Source organism: Plecotus auritus, assembly GCF_963455305.1.
Source record: "Plecotus auritus genome assembly, chromosome: 3".
NCBI lineage: Eukaryota > Metazoa > Chordata > Mammalia > Chiroptera > Vespertilionidae > Plecotus > Plecotus auritus.
In genome coordinates this window covers 102,898,812-102,914,110 of record NC_137772.1, presented here as the reverse complement: position 1 = coordinate 102,914,110, position 15,299 = coordinate 102,898,812, and the positions used below count along the sequence as shown (strand labels likewise).

The 15,299-nt window shown below is 38.6% G+C and overlaps 1 protein-coding gene across 6 annotated transcripts in view; it reads right to left on the bottom strand.

Moving 5' to 3' along the window:
* The window catches only part of PDS5B (PDS5 cohesin associated factor B), a 183,126-nt gene that overhangs the window by 123,664 nt on the left and 44,163 nt on the right, over positions 1–15,299 (bottom strand). For all 6 annotated transcript variants that reach the window (XM_080659888.1, XM_080659889.1, XM_080659892.1 and 3 more), the window contains exons 10-12: positions 9,737–9,882; positions 6,764–6,915; positions 4,735–4,848 (exon numbers count right to left, since the gene is read on the bottom strand). In XM_080659888.1, the coding sequence (XP_080516014.1) occupies positions 4,735–4,848; positions 6,764–6,915; positions 9,737–9,882 (412 nt within the window). The remainder of the gene's footprint in view (positions 1–4,734; positions 4,849–6,763; positions 6,916–9,736; positions 9,883–15,299) is intronic.

The window sequence follows — 15,299 nt, the reverse complement described above, 5'->3', positions numbered from 1 at the left end:
TAAAAAGTTTTTATTATTACTAGAGGCCCGGTGCACAAAATTCATGCATTCAGTGGGTGGTCCCTCAGCCTGGCCTGTGCCCTCTTGCAGTCCAGGAGCCCTCAGGGGATGTCTGACTGCTGTGGAGGTGGGAGAGGCTCCTGCCACTGTGCTCACCAGCTGTGAGCCTGGAGTTCTGGAGCACTGACCACCAGGGGCAGCTCCTGCGTTGAGCGTCTGCCCCCTGGTGGTCAGTGCACATCACAGCGACCGGTCGTTCTGCCATTCAGTCAATTTGCATATTTGCCTTTTATTATATAGGATTTCTTAACTAGAGGCCCAGTGTACGAAATTCAGCCCAGCCCGCACCCTCTCCAATCCGGGATCCCTCTCACAATCCGGGACCACTGGCTCCTAACTGCTCACCTGCCTGCCTGCCTGATCACCCCTAACTGCCCCCTCTGCTGGCCTGGTCAACCCCAAATGCCCCCCCTGCAGGCCTTGTCACCCCCAACTGCCCCACCCCCACCAGCCTCGTTGCCCCTAACTGCCCCTCCACTGGCCTGGTCGCCCCTCACTAACCCCCTCTGCTGGTCTGGTCGCCCCCAACTGCCTCCCCGCCGTGGGCTTGGTCACCCCACGCAGCCTGCTGCTCGGTCGTTTGGTCACCCCTCACTAACCCCCCTGCCGGCCTGGTTGCCCCACGCAGCCTGCTACTCAGTCGTTCGGTCGCCCCTCACAAACCCCCCTGCTGGCCTAGTAGCCCCACACAGCCTGTTCGGTTGCGATGGTTGCTTAGGCTTTTATATATAGATAGTATCCTTTTATTATATAGGACTAGAGGGCCCAACATGCCTCTAGTATTTATTTGTATTACAATTGTAAACCTGCTTTTGCCCATTCCATTTATCATGCATGAATCTTAGGAACATAATAGAGTAGGGGATGGGAGACCACAGAAGACTATATCCACAATTATTCCATTTTCATAAAGTTCAAAAACAAGCAAAAATAAATAATATATTATTGAGGAATACAAACATATGAGAAGATTAATATTTAAAAGGAAATAAGATTGCGGTGATCATTTAAGCTATGTAATGTCTGGTCACTGGGGTGGACACCTGAAACTACTGGTAATATAATGATGTATATCAACTGTAATTGAAAATAAAAAATGAATAACAAAATAAGAGACATAAGGATAGGCTTCCCTTTGGAAGACCGGAGAATAAAAGGGAGAAGAGATTCACAGATATTTTCATTTTATTACTATGATTTGAATCTCATGTGATTTCTTTGTGTGCATTAAATATTTCATAATAATAAATGTAAACGCTTTTGGAGAAAACAATCACAGATAAATGTTAAATATATAACAAAATCTTGATAAGCATCAGTTAATTCCCAAAAGTTGTTTAAATTAAAAAAATAATTTAAAGATGATATATACATAGTTTAAGTATTTTAATTTGAAACAGATAAACCTCCATTCATTCACCATTTTTATAAAATAAATTGGTCCAAAGATTGCAATTTACTTTCAAGTTTTTCATGGCATTATTTTTCAATGCATCTTCTGTAATTAGCATTTTACTTTTTAAATCAACTAAATATACTTATCATTTAAGTAATGAATGATATAGGACACATTTAGGTTGATAATTACTATTTGTGTTTTGTGTTTTCTATTTACAATTATTTTTCTTTTCCAGATCTAGTGTTAAATTTTCGTTAATTCTTTTTTGGATTTGAAACTATATATTCTTACTCTATGCTTTTATGAATGACTCAAATTTTTAATACTCACACTTGATTTATGGTCTAATTAATCAACATGTCTGTCCTCACTCTTATGAAAAAAAAAACCTGAGAAACACTATCTGCTATCTTACATGTTATCTATCATCTGATAGGGTCCACCTAGTATTGAAAATTTTTCAGAGGCAAGCACCAAGCAATCAGAACAGCTGGCAGTAAAACAAGGAGGCCTTCCTGCGGCGCCTAGGCCTGGGGGTGGATCTAGGGACTCTCAAGAGAGCTCACATACTGTTGCAGTGGTGTGTACTGACTAAATACCAGCCTAGATGCTAACCTACTTCTTAATTCACACCCTCACCTCTTGTAAAGTAATAATTATTATTATTACTGCTTTTACAGGCATTGATTATTTAGGTCTGCAAAAGTGCTTGAAAATTTTGTTGCATCTTGCATTCTATTCCTTCCTTCTGGATTTATTTCCTTTTTTTACCAAAAGAAATTATTATTCTTCATTAATTTTTTTCAAGTAGGCTCTATGAGTGGTGAACTCTCATTTTTTGCTTCTAAGTGACTTTATTTTGTTTTTACTTCTGAATGACAGTTGTGCTGAATCAGGAAGTCTAGATGACTGTGATTTCAAGTAGGTTATCTCAAATTGGAATATATATATCTCATCCATTCTAAGAGGCCATCAATTGTACCATGGAGAAAAAAATGCATTCCAGTTCCAGAAATGTTAATAGATGAAAATTTTGTTTTAAAAGTAATTATATATAGTAGTAACATATTTTAATATATGCAGTGGAAAAAGAATGAGCTGTGGAACCAGGTAGAACCGAGTTCAAATCCTGACTTTGTCTCTTACTACTTGTGACATTGTGAAGTAAACTGACCCCTGTAGGATTCAGTTCATCTTATCTATAATAATAAAAGCACAATATGCAAATCAGCCCAACGACTGAACAGCAGAACGACCAAACAGAACGATCTCCAGGTGACCTTCCGGACGACCATGCTATGACACGCACTGGTGCCAGGCCAGCCAAGATGGGTGCGATGTGATTGGTCAGGAGTCAGGGGGCCCCGAGATCTCCCCACAGAGGGAGGCCAGGCCACCCTCTGCCTGGCGATTGATCGCGGAGCCCCTGTAGGGTGTGCAGGGCCTCGCTGTGCATGGTGATCAATTGCGGATCCCTGCAATCGATCGCCTCAAAGAGGGAGGCCCAGGCTACCTGACCAGCGGCGCTGCGGTGGGTGGGTTGGGCCTCCCTCTGCGAGATGATCAATCTGGGGACCCCGCGATCAATCGCCCTGCATAGGGAGGCCCAGGTAAGCCAAGTGATCGCACTCCACGCCTGCCACCCACAGAGGGAGGCAACCGGTGGCAGGGGATGGGGGGTAGTGCCACACAGATGGAAAGCAGTGGCAGTGGCGGGGATGGGGCCAGCTGCTGGCAGCCGGGTGAAGGAAAGCCCCTATAGGCCCTGATAGCCAGCCAGGCCTAGGGACCCTACCCAAGGGGTCCCAGATTGCGAGAGGGCGCAGGCCGGGCTGAGGGATACCCTCCCAACCCCCCGTGAATGAATTTCATGCAACAGGCCTCTGGTCTCTCTATATAAAAGCCTAATATGCTAATTGTCCCTCTGACTGTTCAAATGGCTGCTATGACACGCACTGACCACCAGGGGGCAGATGCTCCAACTGGTAGGTTAGCTTGCTGCTGGGGTAGGCCGGGGACTGGGCAAGACAGGATTGGGTGAGACGGGCCGAACATGCCCTGGAGCCCTCCCACGGTCCCTCTCCGGCCCCGATTGTGCACCTGTGGGGTCCCTTGGCCTGGTCTGCACTCTCTTGCAATCTGGGACCCCTCAAGGGATGTCAGAGAGCTGATTTTGGCCCGATCCCCACAGGTCAGACCAAGGGACCCCACCGGTGCACGAATCCGTGCACTGGGCTTCTAGAATAAAATAAGAAAATTATCACTTATATTAGGGATTAGTAAGCTTTTTCTATAAAAGGTCAGATGATAATTTTTAAGCATTGTAGGCCAAACAATCTCTGTTGAAACTACTCATTTCTGCCATTGTAACCCAAAAGCAGTCCTAGATAATACACATTCCTGTGCCTAAAATATAGCAGGTATTAAGGAATGTACACTTCTTACCTCCACAACCTTTTTCTCAACTTTTCTGTGAAAGATATAAATAGCACTTAAAATAATTTCTATGGGGAAAGTGAAGTCAAAAGTCCCATTAAATATCAGTAGGAATGAAAATTATATACAATTCCTTAGACTTCTAATTTCTGAAGATTTAAGCCCCAAGAGTTGTAACTGCATTTGTTAGAGAATGCTAAGGAAGTACATTTTCTAAAACCTCGGCTCAATTTCCTAACCTTCAGTATGATTCAATTAGCAATGTCTCTTCTATGTCCAAAATGCCAATTCTCTACAAAGACACCCAAAAATATTTTTTGAATAAAATATGATTATAAAAATTTGTTTGTGCTTGCCCTCATGCCAAACTATAACACTATGTTGAGGCATGCAGCACAAAAATATGTACTCTACTGCCCTATAACATAATGCCGATCAGCATCAGGTGAAAAAAAAAGGTAGTATTTTCATAGTATGGACCTTTCTAATGCCTTAAGAAAAAAAAAAAAAAAAAAAGGCACCAAAAAGATGGTACATCAATATTTTCAAGACAATAATATGAAAAATGGAACAGAGAAAAATCAAATCCTAAAGGAGTTCATGACAGTCAGCTCTATTTTTTAATTACCTACAAAAATCCTTGTTAATCTCATGTCGATAGTAGTACTTTCTGAGAAAAATAGCTGCGTATTTTATTTCTGAGCATTTAAACAATGTTTAGGTTTTATATTACATAAATTGTTAACATTTAAAAATATCATTGTTATTCGCCCCCACCACCACCAAAAATCCAGTATATTATAAAAGATGGAAAGAACAATTTGACATCTGAAACATACTTTACAGCATTTAAATCCAGTGTGGCATACAAGTAATATAAGCACTTCATCCGTTCCGTAGTTTCCAAATTATGGGGAACCATGTATTGAGCAAAGATCCGTTCAACAAGCAATCTACGAAAGAACATAGAGAAGGCATTGTCTTGATTTTTTTAAATGTATTAAATTTGTATATAAAATTTCAAAACACATAAGGAACACATATAAAAGAAATTTCTCCTAAGTGGAGATGAGAGTTCCAAATAAAAAATTTATTTATGTAAAAATAGGAATCAATCAAAAATATGTAATGACTAGGGTGATGCCAGGTGGGTATCTGAAATAGCAGAGGACTACTCTGTAAAGTATATGACTGTCTAACCACTATGTTGCACACCTGAAACAAATACAAAATAATGTTGAATGTAAACTATAATTTAAAAAAAGATACAAGAATAGGGGCCAAAAAAGATTTTAGCTGGGTACTACTTTTGCATGAGCCCGTGCAAGTTATATATCAAGAACTCAATTTTCTTATCTAAATAATAAAGGATTAGAAAAAACTACACCAGGTTCTGCTAAACATTTCTTTATAACATTAAAGTTATAAAGAAATTTTAAAAAGATTCTTTGAATTTTCTATTGATCATGATGAAAAAAGTCCTGGTTAAAAGTACAGAAAGTGCTATCAAATCATAATGCAAATCCTCATACACTAAATGGCTATGCACTCCAGGTCTATAAACTTCAACTTATAAAATAATAACTATGGGATTTCTTATATAATGTTAGCCTAAGATACACAGATTCTACTAACTATTCAGTTTGGATACATACAAAAATCTGAACTTACAATGGGATAGAAAAATACAAAGATTATATTCAGATGTGCTTTAAATATATACTTATACACTGTTTTTTTTTTTTATCACTGAGTAGGAATATTTTTTTTTAATGTCTATAATACAAAGGATTTATTTTCATTTATATTTTATTTGAAAAAAAATAATTGTGATCCCTATAATACAATTACTTAAGAAACAAAATCTGTATCTATAAAAGGCTAAGTGACCGACCGTACAGATGGTCTCTGACCCAGCAGCTGGTACATATGATGCACACTGGCAATTTAAAAATAAATGCTGACTGGCACATGCGTGATACATATAAAGCTCTTGCTAGCGCCAATTGCACACGTGTGTTCCAATCTGTCATTGTCTATCATGAATTTGGTTGTTTTTGTTGAGATTCAACGTGAACCACATCACGATTTATTCATTGACCACCTGACCGACCATCCGGCTGGTACATATGACGTGCACAGGCAATTTAAAAATAAACACTGACTCGCACATGCGTGATACATATAAAGCTCTCGCTGGTGCCAACTGCACATGTGTTTTAATTTTATAACACTATATTATGTAAATTATTTATTTATTTATTTTTTAAATATTTTATTGATATTTCACAGAGAGGAAGGGAGAGGGATAGAGAGCTAGAAACATCGATGAGAGAGAAACATCGATCAGCTGCCTCCTGCACACCTCCCACTGGGGATGCGCCCGCAACCAAGGTACATGCCCTTGACCGGAATCGAACCCGGGACCTTTCAGTCCGCAGGCCGACGCTCTATCCACTGAGCCAAACCGGTTTCGGCTATAAATTATTTTGACATGTAATTTTTTGCAGTAATGTAAATACCGCACGAATCTTTCTTCTAATTGATTTCCTTTGAATGTGCACAAATCCGTGCACCAGGCCACGAAGTATAAATTACAATTATACACACTGTTACTTTCAAAAATTATTCTGTCCTAAGATAATATATAAAATGAACATAAAATTGTATCTATTCCTAAAGTTATACGCATATTACTGCTTCATTTACGGCTTTGGAGGGAAGGAAACTAGTCACTCAGTACCTTTAATTTGCAGTTAAAACTGAGGAGGGAGTTTAAAATGATAAAGAAAATAGTTTTGCCTAAAACAACAGATCAACAGTTACATAACCACTAAAAATTTTACATATAGTGTGGCCTTAACTTACCGATCATCAATACTATTTTGATAATATATATGTAACAATTTGTCTTTGATCCATGAAATCTGTTTTGCAGCATCTTTTCCAGCTGCTGATTGTAAAGCATATTTCTTATAAATCTGGGCAAGTCCCATCATGGCTTCTTTGCGCACTCTCCACTTAAAATAAAAACAAAGGTGTTTACTTATAATATAAAAATGCTTTCATTATATTAATTCAGAATTCTAGGTATCTAGTTTCTAGTGTACTTGATACAATTTATTTTCAAAGTTACTGGATATCAATTTATAATAAGTAGATGAAAAAACACAAAGTATCATTTTAATATACCTACTATAGAAAGTACATATATATCAACATACATAAAAAACTTTAATGCTTTAGTGTCTTAAACCCATCATCTATACGTAAAACCAAAAGCTAATCACAATCTACGTAAAGTATGCTTGAAAGTATGCTACCAAGTTTTAAAAGGCAAAAAAAGAGTTGATTGGATAAATTATGACTTACCCCTTATAATTTTTCCAGATACCTTAAATGTAAGTATGCTAGTACATTAAGCATACTTATATTAAAGATATACATATATTATTGGCTTTATCAACTGCTAAATGTAAAGACACATCATTGCTTCATTTTATATATCTGGGAATTATATTCAAGTATAAGAGGACTGTATTCAACTATCTATAATAATAAAAGCGTAATATGCTAATTAGACCGGACAGCCAAACGACCTTCCGGACGTCCTTTCTGACAAAGCCGTGGCAGTGGGGGCTGAGGCAGAGGTGGTTAGGGTCAATCAGGCAGGCAGGCGAGTGGTTAGGGGCGACCAGGCAGGATCGGGCCTAAACCGGCAGTCGGACATCCCTGAGGGGTCCCGGATTGCAAGAGGGTGCAGGCCAGGCTGAGGGACTCCGCCGCCCCCATGCACAAATTTCGTGCACTGGGCCTCTAGTTTTTTAAAATAAATACAATTGGCTATAGCATGTTTAACACTGCTTAATTATTATGGGATGAGCTTATTCTTTAATTTTATGTCAACACAACACTATAATCAGTGGGATGTTAGTAATAATTAGAATTTCATTAATATGCAGATCATTCATTTATCCTTTGCAGACTCTCATTCATAGCAATATTCTTCCTTTTTTCTTTAAATTAATTACAGTAGATTAAGAATAGGCCTTATCAATCTACCACATACACATTGAAATAAAAGACTTCAGAAGTCTTACTCATAAAATAAGTTCAATTTGTAAACATTTTATCACTAATTCTGTCTTATCTCTACCTCTAATGGAGAATTTAAAGATAGAGTATATTCTAATACTACCAAAAACATAAATATATTCTATTATATTTTGGTATTCAATATTTATATGAATGAACCAAGCAACCCTAAAATGAACAAAACACAATAATCAAAAGTATACATGAATTATGATCCCAAAATACACACCTCAAATTCCAAGTCACTTAGAAGGCTTTTTCCTACCATGATGCAAATCTCCTTATTGTTTAATACCCCAATGAAATAGTCAATGAAAACAAGTCTAAATTAATCAGTTTAAATAAGTTTTTCTGAATACCCATAGATTTGCTGGGAAAAACCATGCAATTCCTACCCATCTACCACAACCAGCATTATCAACGAGAATGAAATTATGGAGATAGCATAATCAGCCTTATAAGCAACTATTAAAATATAGTTTACACAAAAATAACAAGGCAAGGGTCTCTTCAGAAGCCACTGATTAATGAGTGGAGCTAGAGGATGCACACTCAAAAAGGAAGGTTTGGCCCTAGTTGGTTTGGCTCAGTGGATAGAGCCTGTGGACTGGAGGTCCTGGGTTTGATTGTGGTCAAGGGCACATGCCTCGGTTGTAGGCTCAATTCCCTGTAGGTGGCATGCCGGAGGCAGCCGATCAATAATTCTCTCACCATTGATGTTTCTATATCTATCTTCCTCTCTCCCTCCCTCTCTAAAATCAATAAAAATATATTTTAAAAAAAGAAGAAAAAAATAAAAAGGAAGGTTTGGCTCTGCCCAGGTGGCTCAGTTGGTTGGAGCATCATCTCATACACTAAAAAAGGTTGTGGGTTCGAGTCACACACCCCAACACACACCAGTGATGGAGAATACGAGAGGCAATGGATAAATGTTTCTCTCTCTCTCTCTCTCTCAAATAAATAAATAAATAAATAAATAAATAAATAAATAAATACAAACAGACATACATATCCTTGGGTGAGGATTAAAAAAAAAAGGAGGAAGGTTGGGGTCACAGGACATAGGCTAGAAGCATGTCAAGTTTAGTTTTGCCAAACTGAAGACATCTTTTCTTTTTCTATTCCATGGAAAGGAGAAAACAACCAGCAAGAGGAGTAAGAACCGATACCCCTATGAAAGGAAAAAAAAAAAAGAGAGCCAACTATATGAGGGAACCTGTCTCAAAGGCCCTTTATATATGTCACTTATTAAAACTAGTATACAAGCTGAATATGTGACTACTCTACCACTGAAAGCCACCTCATTATTGAATGAGAACAATCTTAATAAAGAAAAACTAATAAAATTTAATGTAACAAAAAGTAAATCCTTTCATAAACACTATTTTAAATATTAAAATGCCTATCCCTCCAAAAGGGCTAATTATATAAAATTCTTTTTTAAAAAATATTTGATTTTTTTACAGAGAGGAAGGGAGAGGGATAATTAGAAACATCACTGTGAGCAAAACATCGATCAGCTGCCTCCTGCACACTCCCTACTGGGTATGTGCCCACAACCAAGGTACATGCCCTTGACCAGAATCGAACCCGGGACCCTTAACTCCACAGGCTGACACTCTATCCACTGAGCCAAACCGGTCAGGGCGGGCTAATTACATTTAAATCTCAATATTTTCAAATGAAATACTATGTAACTTCAAGTATTCAAAATGACAAGCTGTAATAATTATTACTCCTACTTACCCGTTTGTCTAACGTTCTCTCTCTGACAAAATTAAGTAAGTGATCATTGACCAGAAGAATATCCTTTTTAGCAGCTGTAACTATAGACACAATAACATCATGTCTAATAGCTTCCTCAGGGTCATGTGACCTCACTTTAAGATACTCTGAAAGATAAAGTTTTAATTTATTGAAATAGAACTTTAACAATTGAAATGTCTTTAAAACTTGTGTAAGACCTTTGAAAGTAAACCACAACAAAAACAAAGGTTTTTGTAAAGTAAAAGGTTCAATGTTTCAAGTAAACTGGGAGCAGTGAGGGAGGAAGAGAGGAAGGAAAGAAAAAAGGAAGGTCAGTCCTTGAGTCAAAACAAAGTTTACATGCAACTGAGTAGTAAATCCCTTCCTCATTTGCAGGGCAGGGTAGTTGTTCTAAGAGTTCCTAACCTCATTAAAAAAAGCAACCATATAAATGAACCACAAAGTATACCAACATTAAATATTTCACCTTTGCTTTTTATTTAAATTGTTAAAACATTCAAGTCAAGTAGTTCTACTAGGAAAAGTATGCTCAAGTTTCTATTCCTTAACTAGGGAAACTTTCAGTGAGGTTATTGAGAGTATAAAATTGAGATACAGTCATCAGGAAACAGGATTATAGGAAACACCATAAGCAATTCAATTTAACTGAATGAAGAAAGGCCAAAGGGAAGACAGAAGAAATAAAACATTTAAAAATTAAGAGTGCATAGGAGTTCAGATCTTGCACTGAGAATGCTGAAAGAAAAATTAACCATCTTCAGTAATCATATATTAGGCTTAAGGAAGAAGTCACACAATTAAATATAAATTTTAAAAATAAAATATTCAGCTTTTTTTAAGAGCAGTAATATAAAATTACGTTGTTTAGATTTGGAATAATAAATATTGCCAGGCCTATACACAACAAATGGTGCTATGAATGTGAATGAATTTGCTTCTCTATCTATCCTATATAATAAAAGAGTAATATGCAAATTGACCATCACTCCAACACACAAGATGGCCGCCCCCATGTGGACACAAGATGGCCACCACAAGATGGCCAGCAAGGGAGGGCAGTTGGGAGGAACCAGTCCTGCAAGGAAGGGCAGTTGTGGGTGATCAGGCCAGCAAGGGAAGGCAGTTAGGGGTGACTGGGCTGGCAGAGGAGAGCAGTTGGGGGAGATAAGGCCTGCAGGGAAGGACTGTTGGGGGGGACCCAGGCCAGCAGGGGAGGCAGTTGTGGGCAATCATGCCAGCAGGGGAGGGCAGTTAGGGGTAACCAGGTCAAAAGGGGAGGACAGTTGGGGGGGACCCAGGCCTGCAGGGGAGGGCAGTTGGGACAACAAGGCCTGCAGGGGAGGGCAGTTGGGAGGGACCGGGCCTGCAAGGGAGGGCAATTTGGGACGATCAGGCCTGCAGGGGAGGGCAGTTAGGGGTGATCAGGCTGGCAAGGGAGGGCAGTTAGGGGTTACCGGGCCAGCAGGAGAGGGAAGTTAGGGGCAATCGGGCCAGCAGGGGAGCAGTTAGGTGTCGATCAGGCTGGCAGGGGAGTGGTTAGGGGGTGATTAGGTTGGCAGGCAGAAGCGGTTAGGAGCAATCAGGCAGGCAGGCAGGTGAGTGGTTGGGAGCCAGCAGTCCTGGATTGTGAGAGGGATGTCCAACTGCCCTCAAGGGGTCCCAGATTGGAGAGGGTACAGGCTGGGTTTAGGGACACACACCCCCCGTGCACGAATTTATATACTAGGGGCCTCTAGTATATATATAAAAGGCTAATAATATGCAGTGTCCCCATGGGAGTTCAACTGGAAGACCAGGAGTTCTATCACTTGCTATGACGTGTGCTGACCACCAGGGAGTGGCGCAGAACAAAGGAAGGCCCCGGCCAGCAAACGGCAGCAAGGGAAAGGAGGCCCCTGCCGGCAGCTGGAAGGCCCCAATCGGCCCTGATCACCAGCCAGGCCTAGGGACCCTACCCATGCACGAATTTCATGCACTGAGCCTCTAGTAAAATAATAATTTAACAAATACTTTATAACATAAACACTCATAAAAAACCAATGTTCAGGTCTTAAGTCCGCCCACTTTGAGTATTCTCTACTAATAGAAACTATTCAAAAAAATGAGAAAGATCATATGCTGCTAAAGAAATTGAAGAAATGGAAAGGTTATAATTTTACCTAATTCAGTAAAGAAAAGTTATTTTTAGCATATCTCAATTTCCCCACCAAGATAAATATAGGAGTTTTATCTTTCACTGTACTTGTTTTGAACACAATACATATTATTTTAGGTAACATCAAAAAAGAAAAACGCAATAACCATCAATTTTGAGATGCATCCCAATTTCCCAAAAACAATCATTCATAAAACAGGTATACACAAGAGCTATTAACTTATATTTACTGTGCAGTAAAAAGGAAAACAGGAGAAAAAAATAAATTCTCAATAGTTACTTAGCATGAGAAAGTATCTAGTACTCTTCACAATATGGCTATGTCCCTCAGACGTGACTGAAGATACAAACGTGAATCTCACAAAAACACTTGAAAAAAATAAGATAAATGTGTACAACTCATTTATCTCAGCTCACTCCTGAAGACCTAAGAAAATGTCTTTAAATGGGACAAGTAACAAAAGAAGAGATCATAGCAAAAAAGATTTCCAATAAAATTCTAGCAGATGGATGATTGATAAGTGCCAAAGGAAAAAGGAAAATAATAAAATCCAAAAGGTGAAGAAAACAATAGACAAGCTCAATTCCAGGATAGAAGAACAATCACTCAAGACATTTCAAAATTCAAAGCACCAAACTATGAGCAAGGTAAAGATGAAGACTGTCTCTGAAAACATGAGTGATTGAATTGCATAAAGAGAGGTTAGAACCCTAATTTTTCAGTTTTTAGCCAACTACAAAAATTAAAATGTACCCAGAGACTGAACACTAGAAAATAATAAAAGCTATATAATAAAGAGCTAATATGCTAATGGTTGTGACACCCTCATGCCGTAAGGACCGATCAGCAGGAGGCTGCGTGCTCGTGCGAGGCAGGACAAAGCCGACACGATGCTCCAGAGACGGGACCAGCCCAAGGCGACTAGTGGGACCAAAGGTGGGGCTTGAAGCAGCCAGAGAAGCCCAGAGGGGTTGGGGGTGGGGCCAGGCGTACTCAGCTGTGGGTGGAGAGGATAGGGTGTCAAGGCGGGGCAGTGGGCGGGGTGTGCACAGGTAGGCGGGGCCACGCGATTTTGCACGCCGGGTCACTAGTATAATATGTTTCATTAAAAATTGAAACTATAGCCCTAACTGGTTTGGCTCAGTGGATAGAGCGTCGGCCTGCGGACTCAAGGGTCCCAGGTTTGATTCCGGTCAAGGGCATGTACCTTGGTTGCAGGCACATACCCAGTAGGGAGTGTGCAGGAGGCAGCTGATTGATGTTTCTCTCTCATCGATGTTTCTAACTCTCTATCCCTCTCCCTTCCCCTCTGTAAAAAATCAATAAAATATATTTTTTAAAAATTGAAACTATATATAGTAGTCCCTCTCTATATACTGGTTCTACATCTGTGGAGTCAACCAACCAACAGAAAATAACTGGGAGGGGGTGGAATGTAACATTGTTGATGTGTACTATGTAGTTAGGCTTACAATGGCTGTATCTGTACTGAACATGTACAGGTTATCTTTTCCTGTCATTATTCCCTAAACAATAGCTAACAACAGGGTGATCTGATCTTAAATTTCTAACTAGGCAGGGTCATGGTGGGCAATCATGCTACAGGCCTATAACACCTTTAATGAAATGTTTTAAGCCAGCCCTGTCTATTATTTTTGTGCACCTAGGTTAACACACCTTTGAAATATTAACCCTCAAGAAAGCACATAATCTTAACTATCCTGTAATCCAATCCCCAAATTGCTTCCTCACACTTTCATATAATCTTCCTTACTTTCCCTTCATAACTTTAAATGCATAAAAGAAAGTGCAAAACTGTTATTCTCAGGAGCATCTGAGATCTTGCTCCCTGCTTATATTGTCAAATTTGGCTCAAATAATCTCTTATAAAAATTCTCTACAAATTTGGATGTTTCTTAAGTCAACAAAAATCTTCAAAATAACCCAAGGACTAAAATGATTATTGATGAAATAATTCACAGCTAAAGTATTTTTTAAATAGCTATTAAAAAAGCAATACTTGAGTATTGATCTATGAACCAGAGATCTCAGTTCTATTCTGGTCAAGGCACATGCCTGGGTTACAGGCTCGATCACTGGTAGGGGACAAGCAGGAGGCCGCAAATCAATGATTCTCTCTCATCACTGATATTTCTCTCTCTCTCCATTCTTCTCTGAAATCAATTTTTTTTTCATCAACACATCTACCTATTATTTAGCCAATAATAAACTTTGCTTTGAAGTTCTGACTATGGAAAAAACTGCTTAAATTTTTTTATACTTAAAAAAATCCAGAATACCTACAGAATTACTACAAATCAACAACAACAAAAAAATAACAAGTCAATTAAAAAAAAGATAGGTTTAAATTTTAAACAGCCACTTCATAAAAGAAAATAATATATCCATATATACATAAAAATGATGCTCAATCTCATTAGTCAATAGAAAAAAGCAAATTAAAACCACAAAAAAACAAGACCTATGAGAATAGCTAAAATAAAAAAAGACTGATAAAAAAATGTCAGCAAAGACGCTTTACAACTAGAACTCTCAAATATTTCTCGTGTAAGTGGAAAATAGTGTTTCTTATAAAGTTAAATATGTATTTACCCTATGACCAGCAATTTCACTCCTAAGTGGTTCCAAAAAGAAGTAAAAACATAAAATCCACAGAAATACTTGTATAAGAATACTCAGTGATCTCAGTTATAATAACCCCAAACCATAACAACCCAGATATCCATCAAAAGAAAAAAAGAATAAATTAATTATGGTGTATTCACAACAATGGAATATTACTCAAAAATAAATAAACAATATAAAAATCCCAGACACTAGCAACTAGAATTTTAAACTCTTGGTAAGATACTCTTTTCTGGGGAATCTGACTAGTTCAAGAGGCATTACCAAGACACAACCCATCAAATTCACCCTACAGTAAAGGTCAGAGTCATATATTCAGGGCTTTCTAATCAGCTTTTTATTTAGCTCCCACTCTTTAATTATGAACAAATAGCCATGGATTGTCAAGCACTTAAGGAAAGCCTCTAACATGGAAAATAGAGAGAAAAGCAAATAAAAAGTTAGCTGAACAGACATTTTGTAGGAAAAAAAGAAAACTTCCCCAAAGCACTGATTAGTTTTCTCAGAGAATACTGCATAAATAACACAAGAACTGGATGCCACGGTGAAAGGAACATCAATGTGAAAATAGGAGGAAGGATACAAAAGGAAGATAGACAGATGCACAGATGTACTTACAACAGCCTGCAAGCACACAGAAAGGAAGAATGAGAAGGAGAGGGGGCACGAAAAAGAGGGAGGAAGACTGAACTGTCTTATGAGCGATGCTATAAAGCAGCTCACAGAGCCAGCAGTTCACA